The sequence below is a fragment of the Salmo salar genome, chromosome 24 (assembly GCF_965601325.2).
Source record: "Salmo salar chromosome 24, fSalSal1, whole genome shotgun sequence".
Taxonomy (NCBI): domain Eukaryota; kingdom Metazoa; phylum Chordata; class Actinopteri; order Salmoniformes; family Salmonidae; genus Salmo; species Salmo salar.
This window is the reverse complement of record NC_138314.1, coordinates 9,859,596-9,881,354: the sequence shown is the minus strand read 5'-3', so window position 1 is coordinate 9,881,354 and position 21,759 is coordinate 9,859,596. Positions and strand designations below refer to the sequence as shown.

General features: G+C 45.3%; 1 protein-coding gene across 2 annotated transcripts; it reads right to left on the bottom strand.

The window, feature by feature from the left end:
• Nucleotides 1–207: 207 nt before the first annotated feature.
• Nucleotides 208–20,599, bottom strand: ercc6l2 (excision repair cross-complementation group 6-like 2). 2 transcript variants are annotated; one of them, XM_014171040.3, is made up of 20 exons: nucleotides 20,295–20,599; nucleotides 17,647–17,965; nucleotides 17,443–17,551; nucleotides 17,199–17,315; nucleotides 16,846–17,039; nucleotides 16,546–16,707; nucleotides 16,136–16,343; nucleotides 15,714–15,854; nucleotides 15,368–15,484; nucleotides 15,156–15,275; nucleotides 14,929–15,000; nucleotides 11,946–12,091; nucleotides 11,622–11,717; nucleotides 10,532–10,631; nucleotides 9,564–9,716; nucleotides 9,365–9,442; nucleotides 5,922–7,017; nucleotides 5,550–5,704; nucleotides 5,221–5,393; nucleotides 208–3,042 (listed from the first exon to the last, which is right to left on the bottom strand). In XM_014171040.3, the coding sequence occupies exons 1-20, from the start codon at nucleotides 20,326–20,328 to the stop codon at nucleotides 1,881–1,883; spliced, it is 4,752 nt and encodes a 1,583-aa protein (XP_014026515.1). In that variant the 5' UTR covers nucleotides 20,329–20,599; the 3' UTR covers nucleotides 208–1,880. The 2 variants fall into 2 exon arrangements, with proteins under 2 accessions (XP_014026515.1, XP_014026516.1); XM_014171041.3 differs by lacking the exons at nucleotides 208–3,042; nucleotides 5,221–5,393; nucleotides 5,550–5,704; nucleotides 5,922–7,017 and adding an exon at nucleotides 7,057–9,291.
• Between the last annotated feature and the right edge of the window lie 1,160 nt (nucleotides 20,600–21,759).

Below are 21,759 nucleotides of genomic sequence, written 5' to 3'. Positions count from 1 at the left end.
GATGGATGGACAGACTCTTGGGTAATTGCGACAGGGAATCCAGAAAGTCCTCTCACCGTCCTGACACACAGAGAAAAGACTTAGAAAAAGCCAGCAGTCCATTTTTGGTCAAAAGCGATGCCCAAAATAGGGAACAAAATACAGCAAAACCGGGTGAAAAGATGGTAGACACAAGTGGACCCATAATCCAGTGAACACAAACAACTCTTTGACTCTTGTACTTGTGTATTTTAGTCCTCAGTGCTTCTTGCTAAACATGTTCCACCTGTTTTTTTTTATTGACATCCATCCAGAGGACAGAACAGCACTCGGTTTGCATTTCTCACGTCACTGAAGAGCTGGAATCCTTTTAGATAGCTTTTAGACAGGACAACATTGGGAATCATTGGGGCATGATGTACTGTAGAGGTGTCCAATTCTTTACAATCATTAAGTGCATTTGTACATTTCTAAAACCTTAAGCCTGACTGTCATTGCACTTGAACCAGACTGAGCAAAGAGGGGAGGGGAGGTAGATGGGAATCTGTTCGTGGCGTGAGTTTGAGGAGGAAAGAGACATAGAAAGGGCTTTTTTATTGTCCTCAGTCTCGGATTTGAACAGGCGTGGCAGATGTGTGGCCTGTCTGTGTGCACCTTCTACCACCCAGAAGGGCTACACACACAGCTTTGGCAGCGGAGCAGTGTTCTGTTGAGGCACGTATTAGTCTTGTTGTTTATTGATAGCTATCAGCACTTTCTCATTTCAGCTAAACAAAACACATTAACAGAGCTGCACCCTTTGGGGCTCTGCTTACCTCAGCTGAGAGGTCAAACAGCTGCGTGGCTTTCTCTCTCGCACACACGCACCTCTATTCAGTAACTATCAGAGATGGTATACAGCAGTCGTCCCCAAAATGGTGGGCCAGGACCCACAGATGGGGCACATCCAAATCCTACTGGTTCTCTATATGCAAAAGACTGTAGGTGCACAACTACACTGCACATCTGCAATAGTCAGTGGATGACAGCCTGTGAGGTGAAGGGAAGCATCAGTCTGATGGTTTGTGGGCCCGTTCAAAACGCTACCCCTGTTCCCTATATAGTGCCTATGGGTGATGGTTAAAACTAGTACGCTATATAGGGAATAGGGTGCCTTTTGGAAGGTGCCTGTGGTGGGATGAGGGTAATGGGCGGGGGGTTCAGCAGCTCTTTTCTCAGCCTCCCTTTTACCTCGTTAATGCTGTAATGGTGCAGCAGTGGCCTCCACTCTGAGGCCATTAGAAGCAGAGCTGAGCACAACCACAGCCTGTCATTTTGCAGAGTACTGATGCGGGAAGGAGCGCCCAGACATGCACCCACCACAGGCTCTGCCCCCAGACAGCCCCTGGCCCACTTCCCATACACACCGTCTATTGAGAAAGAATATATAGGAAAAGACAGACACACAGATAAAGTGAGTGAACAAGGGGCGGGGGGGGATTTGGGCTCGAAATGACAGGTCTAATTTAAAAGGGAGATTTTTATTAGGACCACCAAGGGTCCTGCCATGTAAGTGACCAGACATGAGATTCTCAGGCTGGTGGTCACTAATTAGTTCAGCAGGAAACTCGGGTTACCACCACTGACACAGTCAGACCATGTCTGGCCTAAGTCAATGGCACATGGCATTAATGTTCTGGATTACAATGTACATTTCCATACTGCACAAACATACATGAGCACGCACACACATGGTTTTGTCTACACGGTTGACTTACACACACACACACACACGTACTTATCTATAATTTCAGGATAGGTTACAATAACCAAAACGATTACATTTTTCGTTTAAAAAAAGCATCATAATAATAAAAGTCGAACGCAAAACACATTTGCATGTCGTCATGTCTCCCCCAGAATCACTTCTTCCACAGGAACTTGTCGTTCCTCTTCCAGAGTGACGTATTCCCTTTCTCCTCTCCTCCCCCTGTTCCTCCTCTGGCCCTGATGCTAGCACTCTCACACACCCTCTCTACCTCCGACGGGTCCGTCAGTTTGTTGATCCTCTCCTCGTTACCCTCCTCCAAAATGTCCCAGAAGTCTCTGTGGCTGTTCTTTGACCTCTCAGGGGCTAGAGAGAAAAGTGGTGTAATGGGGTGTGTGAGGGGTGTGGTGACGGATCGAGAGGGGGGAGTAGTAGTAGAAGAAGGGCCTGGGATGGATTTTGTCAGGGGCCGAGGGTGGGGTGTGCTGGGCGGTTTGGGAGGCGTTGTAGGGTGACAGGAGGCAGGTGTGGCAGAGTGAGAAGTGGGTGTAAAGACAGCCCGTGAGGTAGGGGTTTTTGGGAAGCCCCTCTGAGGCTCTGAGGAGGCCTTGCTTCTGGGTCGCAGCAGGTCGTCCAGGATGGAGGTGTCTCCTAGCAGCTCTGTGAGGAGGACCTGCTGGCTGGGGGGAGAGGAAGGCTGAGCTCTGTACCGCTGCCTCCCCACAGCCTCACTCTTCCTGGGGGAGGACAGCAGGCTGCTCCTCCCTCTCTGGGGGCTGGCTGTAGGCTTAGCCTCGGGATGGTTGAGAGCTGAAGAAGATGAGGAGGAAACGGGTTGAGCTCCAGAGGCCCCTGGTCCCAGAGGACTACTCCTACTATTGTCCAGGTCTGAGCTGGAGTACTGAGCAGCTCTCGATATTCTACTATTACCACTCTTCTTCTTCCCTCCTCTGGCGTTCCGGACCCTCTGCTCCTCAGAAGAGGGAACATCCCTCTGGGGTTCTGGGAGGGACCTTTGTGGGGTTCTAGGTTCTGCTTGGGGTTCTAGAGCAACTCTTTGGTTCCTTTTGGAGCTGGGTCTGTGTTTGGTTGTAGAGGAGGAGGAAGGCTTGGAGGCTGTCCTGTCAACTTTGGGCTGGGCTGTGTGTGGTTCTGCGAAGTTCTCCCTGATGATGGAAGCCACCTCAGGGCCCTGGTCAGTGTAGTACTGTCGTAGCTGAGCCAGTCTCTGGGCAGAGGTACTCCTCAGAACCTCCTCAGCAAACTGTCTCAATGAACCGGATCCAAATACACACGCCATCTCCTCCAGCTGCTGCCTACATGGGGAACACACACACACACAGGATTCGGCTCAGAGAGCGTAGGAAAGTTGCGTGATAACATATTACAAACTACTAGAAAATAGGAAAATGTTGGCTTGAAAGTAGGTGATGCTTCGTGGATAAACACTATATATACAAAAGTACGTGGTCACTCTTTCAAATGAGTGGATTTGGCTATTTCAGCCACACCCGTTGCTGACAGGTGTATTAAAATCGACCACACAGCCATGCAATCTACATAGACAAACATTGGCAGTAGAATGGCCCGTACTGATGAGCTCAGTGACTTTCAACGTGGCACGGTCATAGGATGCCACCTTTCCAAGAAGTCAGTTCGTCAAATTTCTGCCCTGCTAGAGCTGCCCTAGTCAAACATAAGTGCTGTTATTGTGAAGTGGAAACGTCTAGGAGCAACAAGGACTCAGCCGTGAAGTGGTAGGCCACACAAGCTCATAGAAAATAGTCTGTCCTCGGTTGCAACACTCACTACCGAGTTCCAAACTGCCTCTGGAAGCAACTTCAGCACAAGAACTGTTCGTCGGGAGCTTCATGAAATGGGTTTCCATGGCCGTGCAGCCACACACAAGCCTAAGATCACCATGCGCAATGCCAAGCGTCGGCTGAAGTTGTGTAAAGCGCGCCGCCATTGGACTCTGGAGCAGTGGAAACACGTTCTCTGGAGTGATGAATCACGCTTCACCATCTGGCAGTCTGACGGACGAATCTGGGTTTGGCGGATGCCAGGAGAAAGCTATCTGCTGTAATGCATACTGTCAACTGCGATGGAGGAGGATTAATGGTCTGGGGCTGATTTTCATGGTTGGGGCTAGGGCCCTTAGTTCCAGTGAAGGGAAATCTTAACACTACAGCATACAATGACATTCTAGGCTATTCTGTGCTTCCAACTTTGTGGCAACAGTTTGGGGAAGGCCCTTTCCTGTTTCAGCATGAGAATGCCCCAGTGCACAAAGCGAGATCCATACAGAAATGGTTTGTCAAGGTCAGTGTGAAAGAACTTGATTGGCCTGCATAGAGCCGGACCTCAACCCCATCGAACACATTTGGGATGAATTTGAGCGCGAACTGTGAGCCAAGCCTAAATGCCCAACATCAGTGCCCGACCTCACTAATGCTCTTGTGGCTGAATGGAAGCAAGTCCCCGCAGCAATGTTCCAACATCTAGTGGAAAGCCTTCCAAGAAGAGTGGAGGCTGATATAGCAGCAAAGGGTGGATCAAATCCATATTAATGCCCATGATTTTGTAATGACATGTTCAACGAGCAGGTGTCCACATACTTTTGGTCATGTAGTGTATATTTAGGGTACATTTCTGATAGTCATGGAATGATATAGTGCCCTTTTTCTAAGGCGCAACTGTCCCCAAAACAACATGGACTAACCATATTCTGTCACAGCCATTAAAACAGAAACTAACCATATTCTGTCACAGCCATTAAAACAGAAACTAACCATATTCTACCACCACCATTAAAACAGAAACTAACCATATTCTGTCACAGCCATTAAAACAGAAACTAACCATATTCTGTCACAGCCATTAAAACAGAAACTAACCATATTCTACCACCACCATTAAAACAGAAACTAACCATATTCTACCACCACCATTAAAACAGAAACTAACCATATTCTACCACCACCATTAAAACAGAAACTAACCATATTCTACCACCACCATTAAAACAGAAACTAACCATATTCTACCACCACCATTAAAACAGAAACTAACCATATTCTACCACCACCATTAAAACAGAAACTAACCATATTCTACCACCACCATTAAAACAGAAACTAACCATATTCTGTCACAGCCATTAAAACAGAAACTAACCATATTCTACCACCACCATTAAAACAGAAACTAACCATATTCTAACTAACCAAGGTTCTGGGAAATGGTTGAGAGGGTTAGCTCAGAGGTGGTCTCTCTCTCTCTCTCTCTCACACACACACACACACACACACACACACACACACACACACACACACACACACACACACACACACACACACACACACACACACACACACACACACACACACACACACACACACGAAAGAGAACCCCTTTCCACCAGTTGAGGGCGCTGCACACCATAACGGTGGTTAGATTTGGCTCTCTGCCCTGCCCTACTAGGAATAACTCACCTTCGGATGGTTCCGGGGGTCTCTCCGATAATGACAGTGGTGTGTTGGGTGGGGTGGTGGACGCTTCTGATGGTGTGTGTGACTGGGTGGTCCACACTGGGTCTGTGCACTGCTCCCACCCAACCAACATCATTATGGGAAGTACGGAATGGTGGCGTGTGTTCAGGCTGGGTCTGTAATATACGCACACGCACAGATATGATACGTTCCTTCTAATCACACTGACAAGTAAGGGACAAGGGAAAGGGGTTAGGGAGTTGATTTGGAATAGGACACTAGACTATCGACTCGTTGGGTGGTTTGGGCTTCACCAGGTAGTGGGTGTGTACCTCCTGTGTGTCCCGGAGTTCATTGGCTGGAAGCTGGGAGAACTTCCTGCGCTCAAACACGTCTCTGAGAGCGACTCTGCTGATTCGCTCCTCGGCCTTGCTCCCGCCCACCACATGTTGGTTAGAGTGGGTGTAAACCACCTCCCGTACACCACCTACAACACACACACGAATAGGAGATATAAGTCTGTACTTATAGGCAAATTCTACTCTCTTCCTCTTGGTACAGAATTGGGCCCGTATCCAAGAGGCATCTCAGAGTAGCAGTCCTGATCTACTCCGAGATGCTTTATGAATACAAGCCCCTGATGTTTGCTGACACACATGATACGACAGGGTTTTTTTTATTTGAAAATCCCACTTTGACCTTACCTAACACATTGTCAATCGTTCCACAGGACGGTCCTTTGGCAGAAGGGACAGTCTGGTTCGCTTTTGGGTTTTTCAGACCTGTAAACGCCCCCGCTCCGTGTTGGTCTGTCTGTGGGTCTGGGCCATGATTGTGGTTCTGTGGGGCTGTAACAGATCGGACTCTTACGACTGGAGTGTGGTTTTCGTCTGAGGAGGTAAAAGTCTCAATGTCCTCTGCTTGTCTGGTTCTTCTACTCTGGTCTACTGGTCTGTTGCTGGTCTCTCTCTTACTACCACCATCTCTCCCCATCTCCCTCCTTCTCAGGTGTGCTGGGCGTCTCTTAAGCACATGAGTTTGTGCACAAGGTCTGATTAGCTCCTCAATGTCTATGTCAATGTCCTCAGACTCAGAGTCAAACACCACCTGGTGCATTCTGGAAACTGGAGTTTTAGTGTTAGGTCGTTTGCCTCCGCCGGAGGGGGGTGAATCATCATCACTGTCCTCCTCCACCCTCCTCTTCCTCCTTATTCCTTGTTTCAGATTTGGTATTTTTCTCGCCATGTCATCACTCTCTCCTGACAGTGTAACAGGATCATGGTCTCGCCCCCTCTGTCCATCCCCTCTCCCTCCATTCCTTTCTTCCTCCCTCTCAGAGCCACTGGAGACGTCCCAGTCGTTCTTCAGAGGAGCTGCATCCAGGTGGTTCCCACCCTTGGGGGCCAATGTAGGGATCTGGGGGCCCCCACTCCCTGCGGTGCTGAGGCCCTTTGGTGCCATGGCAGAACTGTCTTCATCACTGTCCTCCTCAGAATCACTCCTTCCCCCCTCACTCTGGCTATGCTCCCCTGATTCTGACCCTGACCCAGCCCTGACCCCTGACCTCTGGAGCAACCTGGAGAAGCCATGCTGTAGGAGACTGAGTCGGCCAGGAAGGGTAGTGTTCCCCTTCTCCACCTTACTCCTGCCCCCCCGTCCCCCCTCCTCCTCCTCACTGCCACTGCTGAAGTCCAGTACCCCCCTGGTTGTTCCCCTGGGGATCCTCGAGGCCCCTACACTGCCGATCGCCCCTCCATTGCCCAGTTCACAGTGGTCCCTTGCGGAAACCTCCCCAGCCTCCTGCAACACAAGGTCAACAGAGTCTTTATATTTAAAAAAAAATATATATAAATTATTTTAAAACCCTTGCGCCAGGATTGGTAATTTACAGGTGTTATTATGAGCTCACTTTTGCTAAGGTGGGAGGGGTGGCAATATCTGAGGTTTGTCGTTAAAAACATTGGCCAACGTGCCAATTTCAGGCAGCGCTGGTAGGGATATTTAAACCAACTGAAGGCTGGTCTTAGAGCTAACGCGGTTGGTTAAGGCGTGGATTCGAACAGCGGAAGAGCAGCCTATCCAGCAGTGATGCACATGGAACAAGAGGTGATTTTTTTGTTTGTCCATACACCTCGTATTTAGAAATATAAAAAAAGTCATGTTTTTTTTTGTTTAATTTGATCAAATCAAATCAAGCATATGCTCCCCTCCTCTCCTCTCAATGAAGGCTGCTTTTTTTTTTGTCCTGACCAAAGCATTCGCTAAGTAGTCAAGACTATTGATAAAGGGTTTGGCTCGTGAGACCGCTTCAAAATAAATCATCACCAAACCTTTATTTAAAGATCAAGTTTAGGAGCAGCAAAACGGTGAGTGGACATCCCCTTTAATCTATGTGTTGTATATTATTTTAGCTAGCTCCTGTTATTGTTTGTTATGTGCGTAAAAACCCCTTCATGTAGGCTACATGTTCATATGTCCATCATGGAACGAGAGATGAGATGTTGCCGGTGACCCTCGTATTTAGAAACATTTAAGTTAATTTCCTGTAAAAGTGGCTTGTTTTCCGTTAAATTTTTTATTTTATTTTTTTAACTCAGCAGGCTACCATTACCCTACTATAACGAAAGCTGGTTCAACAGCAATGCGTCTGGTATCTTATCTTGGCCATGCATTAGCTTATTCATAAAAAGATACTTAAAAAGGCTTTTAGCCATCATGCCTTTCGTTATTCACAATTCACCTGCAGTGCACGCTCTCCATTTCGGCTTGTATTCGTCTCCATTTCCAAAGAGCGCCTCTTGTCCGGTCACCTCATAACATATTCATATTCTTCAGTCCTATAACGCCATATCAACGGTAGGCTTAGGTTAGATCTTGTTTATTGAGAACGTGCCTCACGCATTCAATTCAATTTACAGGAGCCTAGTATTTTTTGAGAAGTGCGATGCTTAAAGACATGTAGGCCTATACTCGTTTTAGCCAATTACAACAATGTTGACTGTCAACACTCCAAACATATTGAGAAAACATGGCTGTTAGGCTACTCGTTAGGCTACTGTAGTCTATGCTATTTCATAAACTGTAGTATTAATCCACAAATGACTAGAACGAGAATGTTCCGTGGCCCCAGACGAATTGGAGTTGATGACCACGCAAAGATCGTGAGACGACATGCAATATTAAGCCATGAAACACGGCGACTGGCCAGTGAGCCAGCTATTACGCTCACAATTCCCGCTGTGAAAATAGCTAAAAAATGTAGGACAAACAAAAAGACGTATAGCTCTACCGCCAGTGCTAAGATTTACCACTGCGTTAGGTCTGGTAGGAAAGCGGCACTAAGGAGATCATCAAAGCTATGGAGTCTTCTGTATGTTGTATTTGGTTGTGACCTGGGGCTGATGGCATCACCAGGCTACAGAACAGGATTGGTCATTCATAAAGAATTTAGCAGTGCTAGGTAATGCAAAGAAGCTTGTAACAATAAATCATCCATACATAAATGTGACATGCCATGAGTCATGAATACGAAACAATAGGATACATTGTAGCTTTTATAGCGTGCATGGGAGTTATGCGAGGGCCTTTATGAGTGGGACCACCTACAGCGATACTAATCTTATGGTTTTTGCCAACCAGATGATTCTTCTGTAGTGTGTGTGTGTGTGTGTGTGTGGTGTGTGTGTGTTTTACTACACCCTGGTGTATTGTGTATGGCTGTTAAAATCTGAACGTCCCCCAGTACATACCCGGCCTACTAAAAAGGGACAGTTGTGTTGGGTCTTAGCTGGGAACTGTCACAGTAGATAGAGGCCAAACTATTGGGTAAATAAATACCACACAACAGAACAGACGGCCTTCAGTGTGGTCTGGTCCTGTCATTACAGAGGGATAATTATGTCCATCTGTTGGGACACTATCACAGAGAGAGAGCACGAAAGAGAGATGAGGGGAAAAGGGGGAAAGAGGAAGGAGAGAGAGAAGAGTAAGAAGGGGCCGGTGAAGGAGCGACAGGAAGTCGCACGTGTGAGGAATCGTCTCTTTCACGTGGGAATGGAGGGATGAGAGGGCCGCCTGGGAAAGGAGAGGGAGTTAGAGATGGGAAAGACGTGCCCGTCACGGGTCCCTGAGAAAGGCATTTACTCACGCTCTCGCTCTTCCTCTCCTCCTCTTCCCCTGTGTGGGTGCTGGCCGTCATTACTCCTACCTCCACTCGTCCCTCCCGCTGAGAGGAACACGCCCACACACACACTTGAGCATACATGTACATAAACAGAGATAGAAATACACACAAACATGTAACACAAAGTACCAGGGTTGTCCACTCAGGCTATTTGACTTCTGACCTCCAGTATTCTCCTGGTGAGGCAGGTCCCCTGGGTCTGCAGCCTGAAGAGGTTCTGTATCCCAAACAGCTCCCCCTTCTGGTCGTCGGACCCCTGCACTGCATCAAAGTACCGCCGGGCACTCTCCTTACCCACTACAGAAGACTGCAACTGCTGCAGAGTCACAGACAGGGATGTAGGAAGAGAACATTAGATGGTTGGTTTCCCCATCTAAATGCCAATATTTTCTGGGTCGTTCCATTTCAGCAAGCCATTGTTTTGAATTGGCTTCTGTAGTTAAGAACATATCGGATAAGCATTCCTGCAACAGTAGTTTTGTTGAAATATAATTTGATCTGAGATCTAAGCTAATTGATTGCACCCAAATTGGCCATTTCAATGTATAGGATTCATCTAAGATTCAATAAATATAGTATCCAACATCCGATTTGGACCAAACCTCTTAAAACCGATTAAGGGAGGAATCCAAATAAAATGGTCAAAAGTCACCCACAGAACTCCCAAAGCTCACACCAACATCCAGTATATAGTATCAGTTCTCTATGTTTGACAAGTAGTATGAAGTTGCGTATTGGAGTATTGTTTATTCATACTATGTAATATATTCTCAGTGAATTTGGTGATGTGTTTTCCCCTTGTTCAGAGAAATTAGCCATTAAAGTATCTTGCATTTTCCCCCATAAATGAGTGTGAAAGTACCAGGCTTTGCCCACAAGATATCGCTGTTCCTGCTACCGCCACACCCTTTTATCCATTTTGCTGGTCTCTTGTGTTTAATAAATGGATCACAACATTTTCTTTGCAACTTTGGGTAGAAAACGAATAGCTTTTGCTCATGATGAAAATACATTGTGTGGTTATCCACACAATTCAAGCCAATCCTCCATGAAAGCAATTTAGAAATCCTCAAACACAATAATTGTATGTGCAGACAGCATACTGTGATGAAAGGCTTAGGATGACTGTACCTGTTTGTAGACCTGGCGCAGGTAGATGACCTCCTCCACTGTTCCCAGAGAGATGAGTCTGAACACTGTCACGTCCCTGCACTGGCCTATACGATACGCCCTGAGGAGAGGTCACACACTGTCAAGTCCCTGCACTGGCCTATACAATATGTCCTGAGGAGAGGTCACACACTGTCAAGTCCCTGCACTGGCCTATACGATACGCCCTGAGGAGAGGTCACACACTGTCAAGTCCCTGCACTGGCCTATACAATATGTCCTGAGGAGAGGTCACATCATGGAAATATAAAGGAATAGAAGAGGGGTCCCCATTCAGGTCAATAAGCCATAAAGGGTGACCTATGGGTCCCACACCAGCACAGAGATCACTGTTGTTAACACTGGCATTGTGTATACAGACATAGAATATGAGACTGAAAAGATTTGGCATGGGTCCCCAGATCCTCAAAAAGTTCTACAGCTGCACCATCGAGAGCATCCTGACCGGTTGCATCACCGCCTGGTATGGCAACTGCTCGACATCTGACCGTACGGTGCACCAGAGGGTAGTGCGTACGGCCCAGTACATCACTGGGTCCAAGCTTCCTGCCATCCAGTAATAGGCGGTGTCAGAGGAAAGCCCATAAAATTGTCAGAGACTCTAGTCACCCAAGTCATAGACTGTTTTCTCTGCTACCGCACCGCAAGCAGTACCGGAGCGCCAAGTCTAGGACCCCCTCCATTTATTTTGTACACTGCTGCTACTTGATGTTTTATCACTTCACCCCTACCTACATGTACAAATTACCTCAACTAACCTGTACCCCCGCACACTGACTCAGTACCCCTTGTATATAGCCTCGTTATTGTTATTTTGTTAATTATACCTTTTTACTTTAGTTAATTTGGTAAATATTTTCTTAACTCTTCTTGAACTGCGCTGTTGATTAAGGGCTTGTAAGTAAGCATGTCACAGTAAGGTCTACACTTGTATTCGGGCGCATGTGACAAATAAAGTTGGATTTGATACAACAAATTGGAAAGAACCCTGTAAGGTTCTGACTATGTACTTCTATGTAAGTACATGGCATGTATGGATATTGCAGCATACCTGTCAATTGCCTGCAGGTCATTGGCAGGGTTCCAGGTGGGATCAAACAGGACCACAATGTTGGCCCCCACAAAGTTCAGACCCAGACCCCCTGCCCTGGGGGGGCAGAAACAGACAAGCAAACCTACAGTCAGTGGTCCATTCATTTCAAACATAGCCTGTGTCCCAACTGGCACGCTATTCCCTATATAGTGCACTACTTTTGAGCAGGGCCGTGCACTATGTAGGGAATAGGGTGCCATTTGGGGCACAAACATCCAACACAATCATATTGTTGTGCTCTGTTAAAGCAGAGCTATGAGGGGTGGTGGGAGTGGCACTGACATGGTGGAGACCAGGCAGAGGTTGATGTCAGGGCAGCTGTTGAACTCTTTGACAATCTTCAGCCTCTCTCTGGACTTGGTGTTGCCATCCAGTCTGCTATACTCCAGCCCATCTGCCATGCAGTAGCTCTCCAGCACGTCCAGCAGCTAAAGGGTTAACACAACATATTGAAAACACTTCCTTTTGGTGAGGTGGAGTGTTATCACAAGTATACAGTGCATTCGGAAAGTATTCAGACCCCTTCCCCTTTTTCCACATTTTGTTACGTTGCAGCCTTATTCTAGAATAGATTAAATAAAACATGTTCCTCATCAATCTACACACAATATCCCATAATGACAAAGCGAAAACGGCTTTTAGAAATGTTTGCAAAATGTATTATGTATTCAAAATAAAAAACAGAAATACCATATTTACATAAGTATTCAGATCCTTTGCTATGAGACTTGAAATTGAGCTCAGGTGCATCCTGTTTCCATTGATCACCCTTGAGATGTTTCTACAACTTGGAGTCCATCTGTGGTAAATTCAATTGATTGGACATAATTTGGAAAGGCACACACCTGTCTATATAAAGGTACCACAATTGAAAGTGCATGTCAGAGCAAAAACCAAGCCATGAGGTCGAAAGAATTGTCAGATCTGGGGAATGGTACCAAAACATTTCTGCAGCATTGGAGGCCCCCAAGAACACAGTGGCCTCCATCAATCTTAAATGGAAGAAGTTTACAACCACCAAGACTCTTCCTAAAGCTGGCCGACCAGCCAAACTGAGCAAACGGGGGAGAAGGGCCTTGGTCTGGGAGGTGACCAAGAACCCGATGGCACAACCTCCCTTGGGTTGTGCCATGGCGGAGATCGTTGTGGGCTATACTCGGCCTTGTCTTAGGACGCTAAGTTGGTGGTTGGAGACATCCCTCTAGTGGTGTGGGGGCTGTGCTTTGGCAAAGTGGGTGGGGTTATATCCTGCCTATTTGGCCCTGTCCGGGGGTATCATCGGATGGGGCCACAGTGTCTTCTGATCCCTCCTGTCTCAGCCTCCAGTATTTATGCTGCAGTAGTTTATGTGTCGGGGGGCTAGGGTCAGTTTGTTACATCTGGAGTATTTCTCTTGTCTTATCCGGTGTCCTGTGTGAATTTAAATATGCTCTCTCTAATTCTCTCTTTCTCTCTTTATGTCTTTCTCTCGGAGGACCTGAGCCCTAGGACCATGCCTCAGGACTACCTGGTATGATGACTCCTTGCTGTCCCCAGTCCACCTGGCCGTGCTGCTGCTCCAGTTTCAACTGTTCTGCCTGCGGCTATGGAACCCTGACCTGTTCACCGGACGTGCTTGTTGCACCCTCGACAACTACTATGATTATTATTATTTGACCATGCTGGTCATTTATGAACATTTTAACATCTTGACCATGTTCTGTTATAATATCCACCCTGCACAGCCAGAAGAGGACTGGCCACCCCTCATAGCCTGGTTCCTCTCTAGGTTTCTTCCTAGGATTTTGGCCTTTCTAGGGAGTTTTTCCTAGGGAGTTTTTCCTAGCCACCGTGCTTCTTTCACATGCATTGCTTGCTGTTTGGGGTTTTAGGCTGGGTTTCTGTACAGCACTTTGAGATATCAGCTGATGTACGAAGGGCTATATAAATAAATTTGATTTGATTTGACAGAGCTCCAGAGTTCTTCTGTGGAGATGGGAGAACCTTCCAGAACGACAACTATATCTGCAGCACCACCAATCAGGTCTTTATGGTAGAGTGACCAGACGGAAGCCACTCCTCAGTAAAAGGCACATGACAGGCCGCTTGGAGTTTGCCAAAAGGCATCTAAAGGACTCTCAGACCATAAGCAACAAGATTGTCTGGTCTGATGAAACCAAGATTGAGCTTTTTGGCCTGAATGCCAAGCATCACATCTGGATGAAACCTGGCACCATCCCTACAGAGAAGCATAGTGGTGGCAGCATCATGCTGTGGAGACTAGTAAGGATCAAGGCAAAGAGGAACGAAGCAAAGTACAGAGATCCTTGATGAAAACCTGCTCCAGAGCGCTCAGGACCATAGACTTGGGCAAAGCTTCACCTTCCAACAGGACAACAACCCTAAGCACACAGCCAAAACAACGCAGGAGGTTCTTCGGGACACGTCTCTGAATGTACTTGAGTGATCCAGACAGAGCCCGGACTTGAACCCGATCAAACATCTCTGGACAGACCTGAAAATAGCTATGCAGCGACGCTTCCCATCCAACCTGACAGAGCTTGAGAGGATCTGCAGAGAAGAAATGGGAGAAACTCCCCAAATACAGGTGTTCCAAGCTTGTAGCGTCATACCCAAGAAGAATCGAGGCTATAATCGCTGCCAAAGGTGCTTCAACAAAGTAAAAGGTAATTCAAGAGTTTATTTATTTATTTTATTTATTTTTACTATTTTCTACATTGTAGAAAATACATTTTAATACATTTGCAAAAAAATATCTAAACCTGTTTTTGCTTTGTCATTATGGGTTAATGCGTGGAGATTTATGAAGGAAAAAAAATACTTAATTCATTTTAGAATAAGGCTAAAACGTCACAAAATGTGGAAAACGTCAAGGGTCTGAATACTTTGAATGCACTGTACGCTTAAAGGGATAGTTTCCTCATCGTGTAAGCAGTCTATGGACAAAGTAAGTAAGACAGCAATCCATGCTTTGGTTGTGTCTGAACTAGAGCTCTGACACCACCTAAAGCCCAGTGCATGATCTCACCATCATCTACCACAGCCATTTTCTTACACACACACACACACACACACACACACACACACACACACACACACACACACACACACACACACACACAAACACCCCTACAGATCCCCCCCAACTCTCACACATGACATCCATCTACAGTACATACACACAAACACAGAGACACACAAATACAAACAGTTAGACACCAATGACAGAATCCCTGTGGCTACAAACACAATGAAAACGTTTTACCTTAGTGGAGAGGGAGAATAATAGTACTTTGTCTTTTCTCTGCACGTAATGTTTCAACAACCTCTGTAGAACCTATGACAGGGGGTAGAGGAGAAGGGATATCAACCAAGGATCCAAATGAGACAAATACTTCTCTTAAAAACCTGATACTATATGTAAACATATGAGCCTACCTAACTGCCTTTGCCATTCACGTGACATGACTTTTGTCCTCGTGACCCACCTACCTTCATCTTTCCGCTGTACATGGGGTCTGACATGGCCTCAAATGCTGTCTGCTTGCATTTCTCTGTGAAGTCAGGAAACTTTTGGAACACCTTCTCACAGATCTCATTCACATACTGCTCCTGAGAGAGCACAGTATGTCCAGATGTTAAACCAAACAGAACTTGTCACGTTCAGTAAATTAATAACCAGGTCTTTACTTGTGAGAGCGTACCTGCTTTTTGCTAGTGTTCCACTTGGACTGCAGTAAAGCCACGTGGTTGGCCACCTTCCTGAGAATAGCCAAGTAACTGAAGTACAGGTCTGTCACACGCACACCCCGAGCATTCACCTGTAGTTTACAAGAGACCAAACATTTACATCACCTCACAGGGAAGGCCTATCACAATAAAGTCAACATTGTGACCATTGCTCAGTCTACGTGACCTACTAAGACCAAACAATGATTCAAACCTTGACTGATGTTTACTGAACTAAAGAGTGCAAAACAGTTAATAACAGATTTCTTCATAGCGGGTCAAATAGAGGTTATAACACAACTGTTCCAGTTAAAAGCCGACCTTATAGCAGCACTTCCTGCGGGAGCGTCCACTCTGACAGTCACACTTCTCTGAGGAGCGCAAGAGCAGGGTGACGTCCTCCGTATCCAGTACCGCCTGGTACACAGTCTGCTGGAACGACGTCAGCGAACAGTACACCACCTGGCCAGAGATGGAGGAGCCATTCACTTAGTGAGATGTTTGAAACCACCTGCTAGACCAGAGATATTCGCATTCAAGGCCAGAGAATTCATTCAATTAGGGTTGTAAAATTCCGGTAACTTTCCCAAAATTCCCAGGTTTTCCATGAATCCCTGTTGGAAAATTCCTGAAATCAGCAGAGAATAAGCAGGAATACTCCCAACTAGTATTTCTGGAAAAGTTACCAGAATTGCACAACCCTACTTCATGAACATGAACCCTGTGTGGAAGTCTCCACTCACCCTGTCGTCTTTTTTGGGCAGCTGCTCTCTGATAAGAGCCTTGGTCCTCCGGAGAAACCATTGGGAGAGCTTCCCAGCCAGGGCCTGGACCGCCCTCCTGCCCGTCGCTAGGGCCCGCTTAGTTACGCTGTGCTTCTGCCCCAGTTCGATGGGGTCCGAAAACATATTCTTGAAGTTACCCAGGCTGCCAAGGCAACGAGGGATGGCCCTGAAGTACACAAAGGAAGAAGGTCAATCCCAAGAGAAAGAGTGGTTTAGAAGGAAATGGTGGTACTGAGTATTGGGAGTTTTTTGGGGTAACCTCTCGACTCTGCATCATTGCACTAGTACGTGTCTAAATAAGGGTAATCAGCCGTACTGTAGCAGCAGTGATAGAAACAGTAGTAGTTATATTGCCAGTGTAGACCCACCAGTCCATGACACACCAGAGCTCGTCCAGGTTGTTCTGCAGGATTGTGCCAGTGAGGCCCACTCTGACCAGACACCTCAGCTCCTTCATTGCCCCAGTGATCTGGGAGTTGGGGTTCTTGATCTTGTGGGCCTCGTCCACTATCACAGCAGACCAGTCAATGCTGGAATTGAAGACCGGCCACACAGTCAAAATGCGTGGCAGGCTTATAGGTGGAGTTTCACGATAGGATTATGAAACAGGTCTACTAAGGTTTCAGGCTACACACGCCAACACACCTAATTATCTTAGCTAACGTTACCTGTTAAACTGCTCCAGACAGAGGCGTAGGGTCTCGTAGGTGGTGAGGGCGATCTCAGAGCGTCCCCTCTGGATGCGAGCCAGCTCCTCCTCTTTCCTCAGACCGTGGACCACCACGGTCAGGAAGTAACCCCACGTCTCCAGCTCCTCTTTCCAGTTGTACAGCACCGACAGAGGGGCCACAATCAGGAACACCTGGGCACAACCATGGATAACATTACAACACCTACACAGGACCCTAACAGAGAGCATGGGCATGCACATGTGGGTTTTAACATTTTTTTGTAACTATCAGTCAGTTTATCAGCCACAAAGAGTGCTACCCTTGTGGGAAATCTATAGCTCAATATCTACCTTTCTGGGTTTGCTTCGCTGTGTGGGGATCTGAGTGTGAAGGAACTGAGGCCTGTTGTTCTCAATGTCTTCCCATGTCCCTGTTTTACCCAGCACAGCAGCCAGGAAACCAATGACCTGTTGACAGACACACACGTCAGTCATGAACAGCAGGTCTTTCTTCACATGGTAACTCCAATAGTGGTAATACTCTATCTACATACAGTCAACAATCAGGTTTCTGCAGAGACAGTCTAGTCTTTACCTGAATGGTCTTGCCCAGGCCCATGTCATCTCCCAGGATACATCCTCTGGACTGTGCGTAGTTGTCATAGATGAACTGGATCCCTTCCTTCTGGTAGTACCTCAGGTACCTGTTGATGGCATCTGATTAAGGCCCCATTCATACAGCAAAAACAACATGGGTAGCCCAGCAAAATCCCAGCTTCATAGTTAACAGCTCACGTACCTGTTGATGGTGTATGGGACTGCCACACCACTCTGTGACAACACCAAGGGCTCTGATGGACCGGGGGGGGTCTGGCTGCAGAGGAATAGAGGCTTCTCCTGGGCAGACACTACACTGGTGGACGACTGGTTTGTGTCTGGTCTCTGGAGTTTACAGACTGGAAAGACTGCCTCCTCTTCCTCATCATGTTGATCTGTGAACTTCACCAGTGCCATGTCCTCACCATGAGAAGTGGAAGGGAGTTTCTGGATTGTCCCCTCTCGTAGTAGGGTGCCATCTCTGGGGCTGGGAGCGAGGCATCTGTCGCCCTCATGCCACACTGTTTATGGGAGGGAGGTAAAATCATTGCTTGGTTAGTTATGTCAGGTTAGCTATATAAATACCTAGACAGCAAGCAGCGTTGGGGAGTAGTGAACTACATGTAATTTAACTACATTTTGCAGTCGTTATGGGAGGGAGGGAGTAGTTAGCTAATTACTTGTTTTGCCATGTAGCGGTGTAGGTAACTACTGGAACTACACACTGCTTTCTTTGAAAAAATAAATAAAAAAATGGGTGAAGTAGGCAAGAATGTACTTTATTTTCGGCATCAGACCTGCTGAATGCTCACTTGAAACAGTTTTGGTTTTTAATAGGCTAAATTACCATCATTCAGGGCAGGTTTTGAGCCCCACCTGTGAAGCTAAACAAATAAAATATATATATTTTTTGTTGCCTGTTTTGCATGTTATTCTGGCATGAATACGCGTCACATTTCAGTTTGCAAACAATGTAAAAAAAAATTATATATATATATATATGAGTTAATAAAGCCGCATACAAACATGGTCTTTTAACGTTTTTGAGTACGGCAGCTCCAAAATGCAGGTGTTTCACTCTAGCTCAGTGCTTTCTGTGGTGGTGGGGCAGCCAGTAGAAAATACGGAACGTAGAGGTTGGTAATGTTCTCTAGTTACGCCGTGAATGGCTGTGTTCTGTCACTCATGGGGACACTACGTTGCCGCAAACTCTACAGGGAGAGTTGAAAATTCAAGCCCCTTGGGTGCTGCCATAGAGTTACATTAGAAGTGCCCATCCAAGAAAGCTCAAGATCATTGGCCACAGATAAAATGTCAAATCACGTTATATCTACCGTAGCTTTGATTGGACTGCACATGTCAACATCATACCTTCAAAATCTTACCTAGTAAGTTAGACAAGCAGTCATCATCATGAATGACGTTGACAATCTACTGGCAAAGCCTTTTCAATCTTTGTCATATGAAGAGAAATTATAGATAACGTATCGGTGCTCATCGGCCACTGGACATAAACATTACCGCAAGTTGGAAATTGCAAATTCAACAATGAGTGGTTTTGAAGGAAACAGTGGCTAACTGCAAGCGTTGCAAAGCAATCACTAGCCTGCTATTCAGTGGAGTGGGTGTGTGGTCCAAGTCTGGGTTGAAGGGTCTATTTTCAAGCTTAAAATTCTAAACATTAATGCTGTCAATTCAGCATGACTTCTGCCGAGTTCAAAACAACCGGAAACTCAGAAATCTCAGACTACAGTGAGTTCAAGACAACTGGGAACTCAGACAAAAACGAGCTCTGACTGGGAAAATACATTTTGAATGGCCATCCGACTCGGAATTCCAATTCGGAAACTCTGGGCTCTTTCTAGAGTTCAGATCTGAAGATCACGGACGTCATGATTCAACCTTGTTTTTTTCCCCGAGTTCTCAATTGTCTTGAAAGCACCATAAATCCAGAGAATGCCAGACTTTGATGACTAAATTTACCCACAAGGACTTCCGCGCCACCTTCCTGTTTAATTGAGCACAGCACAACAAGGTGAGTCCAAAAATGTATTGTATACTGCTGCACAAATTATGTAATATGCCAGGGAGATATGTATACTGTAGCTAAGACAGTAATTCTAAGTATGTAGTGTAGTAAGCTGTTAGTAGCCCATGTGTCTCACCCTAATAATTTGGTCCCTTTCCCCCTCATAACTTAACCTACTCTTCTGACTTGGTGGTGCACATGTAGACTATAGTCTGTTTTAGAGAAATGTAATCATCTAATATTGTAAGCTTATGCCTGCTTATATGCCCCCTTTATTTATCCTACAATTCTGACTTGGTGTACAGGGAGAATACTGTAAGAACATAGTTTGTACATATCCATTATAAGTAGAAACCACATTTGTTTATGCAAGTCAGCCATACATTTTTTTTTAAGTCAGCAAATGAGGCTCAATGAACTGTTTCGTTGACTGCCAGGTGTAGCATTGGTAACAGGGATTCACTCCATGGTGTTGAAAAGAAAGTTCTGCTTTTGGGACAGCTTTATGTAGGCCCTAACAGTTTCTGGGCACCGTTTGTCACCTTTATAGTGATATTCATGTATGTGCTGTGTAGTGGCTTTGTTGGAATCCATCTAAAAACATTTTGGAGAGTTTGCCACCCAGCTTGATTTAACGTTACATGCTAAAATCGCCACCGTAAATTACACATTCTTGTTAACATCCGACTCAAGACAGTGTGAGCTTAACAGTTAACAACTTCTGCTAGTAGCTAGCTAGCTGGCTATGTGACTGTTTTGAGAAACAAACGTTTAAAGCTTAACTAGCTAATGATCTCCCATTAAGCGTCTGCGTAACAAACCTTTTATGTCAGCTGTGGAAGTTGAAGCCATCATCAAAAAGCATTGTGGCAAGCTGTATCTAGCTAAAGTATAAGCAGACAAGCTAACGTTAACTAGTAAGACAAGTCTCTTCACTGTCTGGCACAGACATTGCTCAGACAGTAAATTAGCGTTTAGCTAGTTAGCAAAATTTACACTAGATAGCTAAATTATTTAGTATTTTGACGGGACAATAATATGCATAGTTAAAAAAGTATAGCTAGCTTGCTAGATCTTTGAGACATATCCTGCCCGTACTTGTCAGCGTCGCTAGCTAGCAAGAGTTCAGCTGTTTATCTAGCTTAAGCATTCGGTGTCGCACTTTCAACAATCACCCTGGCTGACAAAACACTAATGGTCAATTTAAACGAAACTAATAATAAAACCAAAATATAATTAAAAGTGTTCTTTATTTTTTCTCGAAATATCTCAAAGTGAACATTTATAATTGATTCAAGATGTTAATAGAAAGTGCTACCTGTTGTGCAATTTAGGCCCAGCGGAAGGAACGCTGACGCAACCAAATCAAACCAAGTCTACACTTGTTGTATTCGGCGATTTTTGGTTTATATCCAAATGTATTAATAGTGAGTGTGTTACTACAGATATTTGTACTACTCCCCTCACAGACCATAGGGCCATTTACATTGATATCAAAATATTTACCCCTGATACTAACCTTGGTAGAGCATCCTACTGGAAGCTAAATAGCTCATTATTAAATAATAATATAGTTAAGTTTGAGGTTAAAGATCTGCTGTCACACTTTTGGGAAAGGGCTTGTGAAGAAAAATCTTATTGCAAGAACTGGGAGCTCTTTAAATTTGAGGTGTCCAAATACCTTAGAAAATATGGTAGTAATGTTGCTAAGACCAGAAGAGCTGAGGAGGAAAAGGTGATCATTAAGATAACTTCCCTTTCTCAGAGGTCCCCAGCCGGCCTCTGGGGGGAGGAGAAGATGGAACTAATTGAGTTACAAAATAAACTGGATATGATATATAGATTAAATAAACTGGATAATATATATAGATTAAATAAACTGGATAATATATATAGATTAAAAGCAGAAAGAGCCTTTATTAGATCTAGGAAAAAATTGATTGAGGAGGGAGAACAGAATTCATCCTATTTCTTTAGACTTGAGAAATTTCACTCTACAAATAACACTATCCATAAGTTAAACATTGATGGTGTTATTACAGATTACCAAAAATGAATTGCTAAATACTGTAGCAATTTTTACAGGAAATTGTATAGCTCTACGTAATGTCAGGAATCCACAGATATGTTTTTTGACTCACTGAATAATGTTCACTCTATCAGTGATATAGAATCTAAACAGTGTGATGAACCCATCAAAGTTGAAGAGATTATAGAGTCTATCAAACATCTAAAGAACAATAAATCACCAGGTGTTGATGGAATTACATCAGAATTTTACAAATT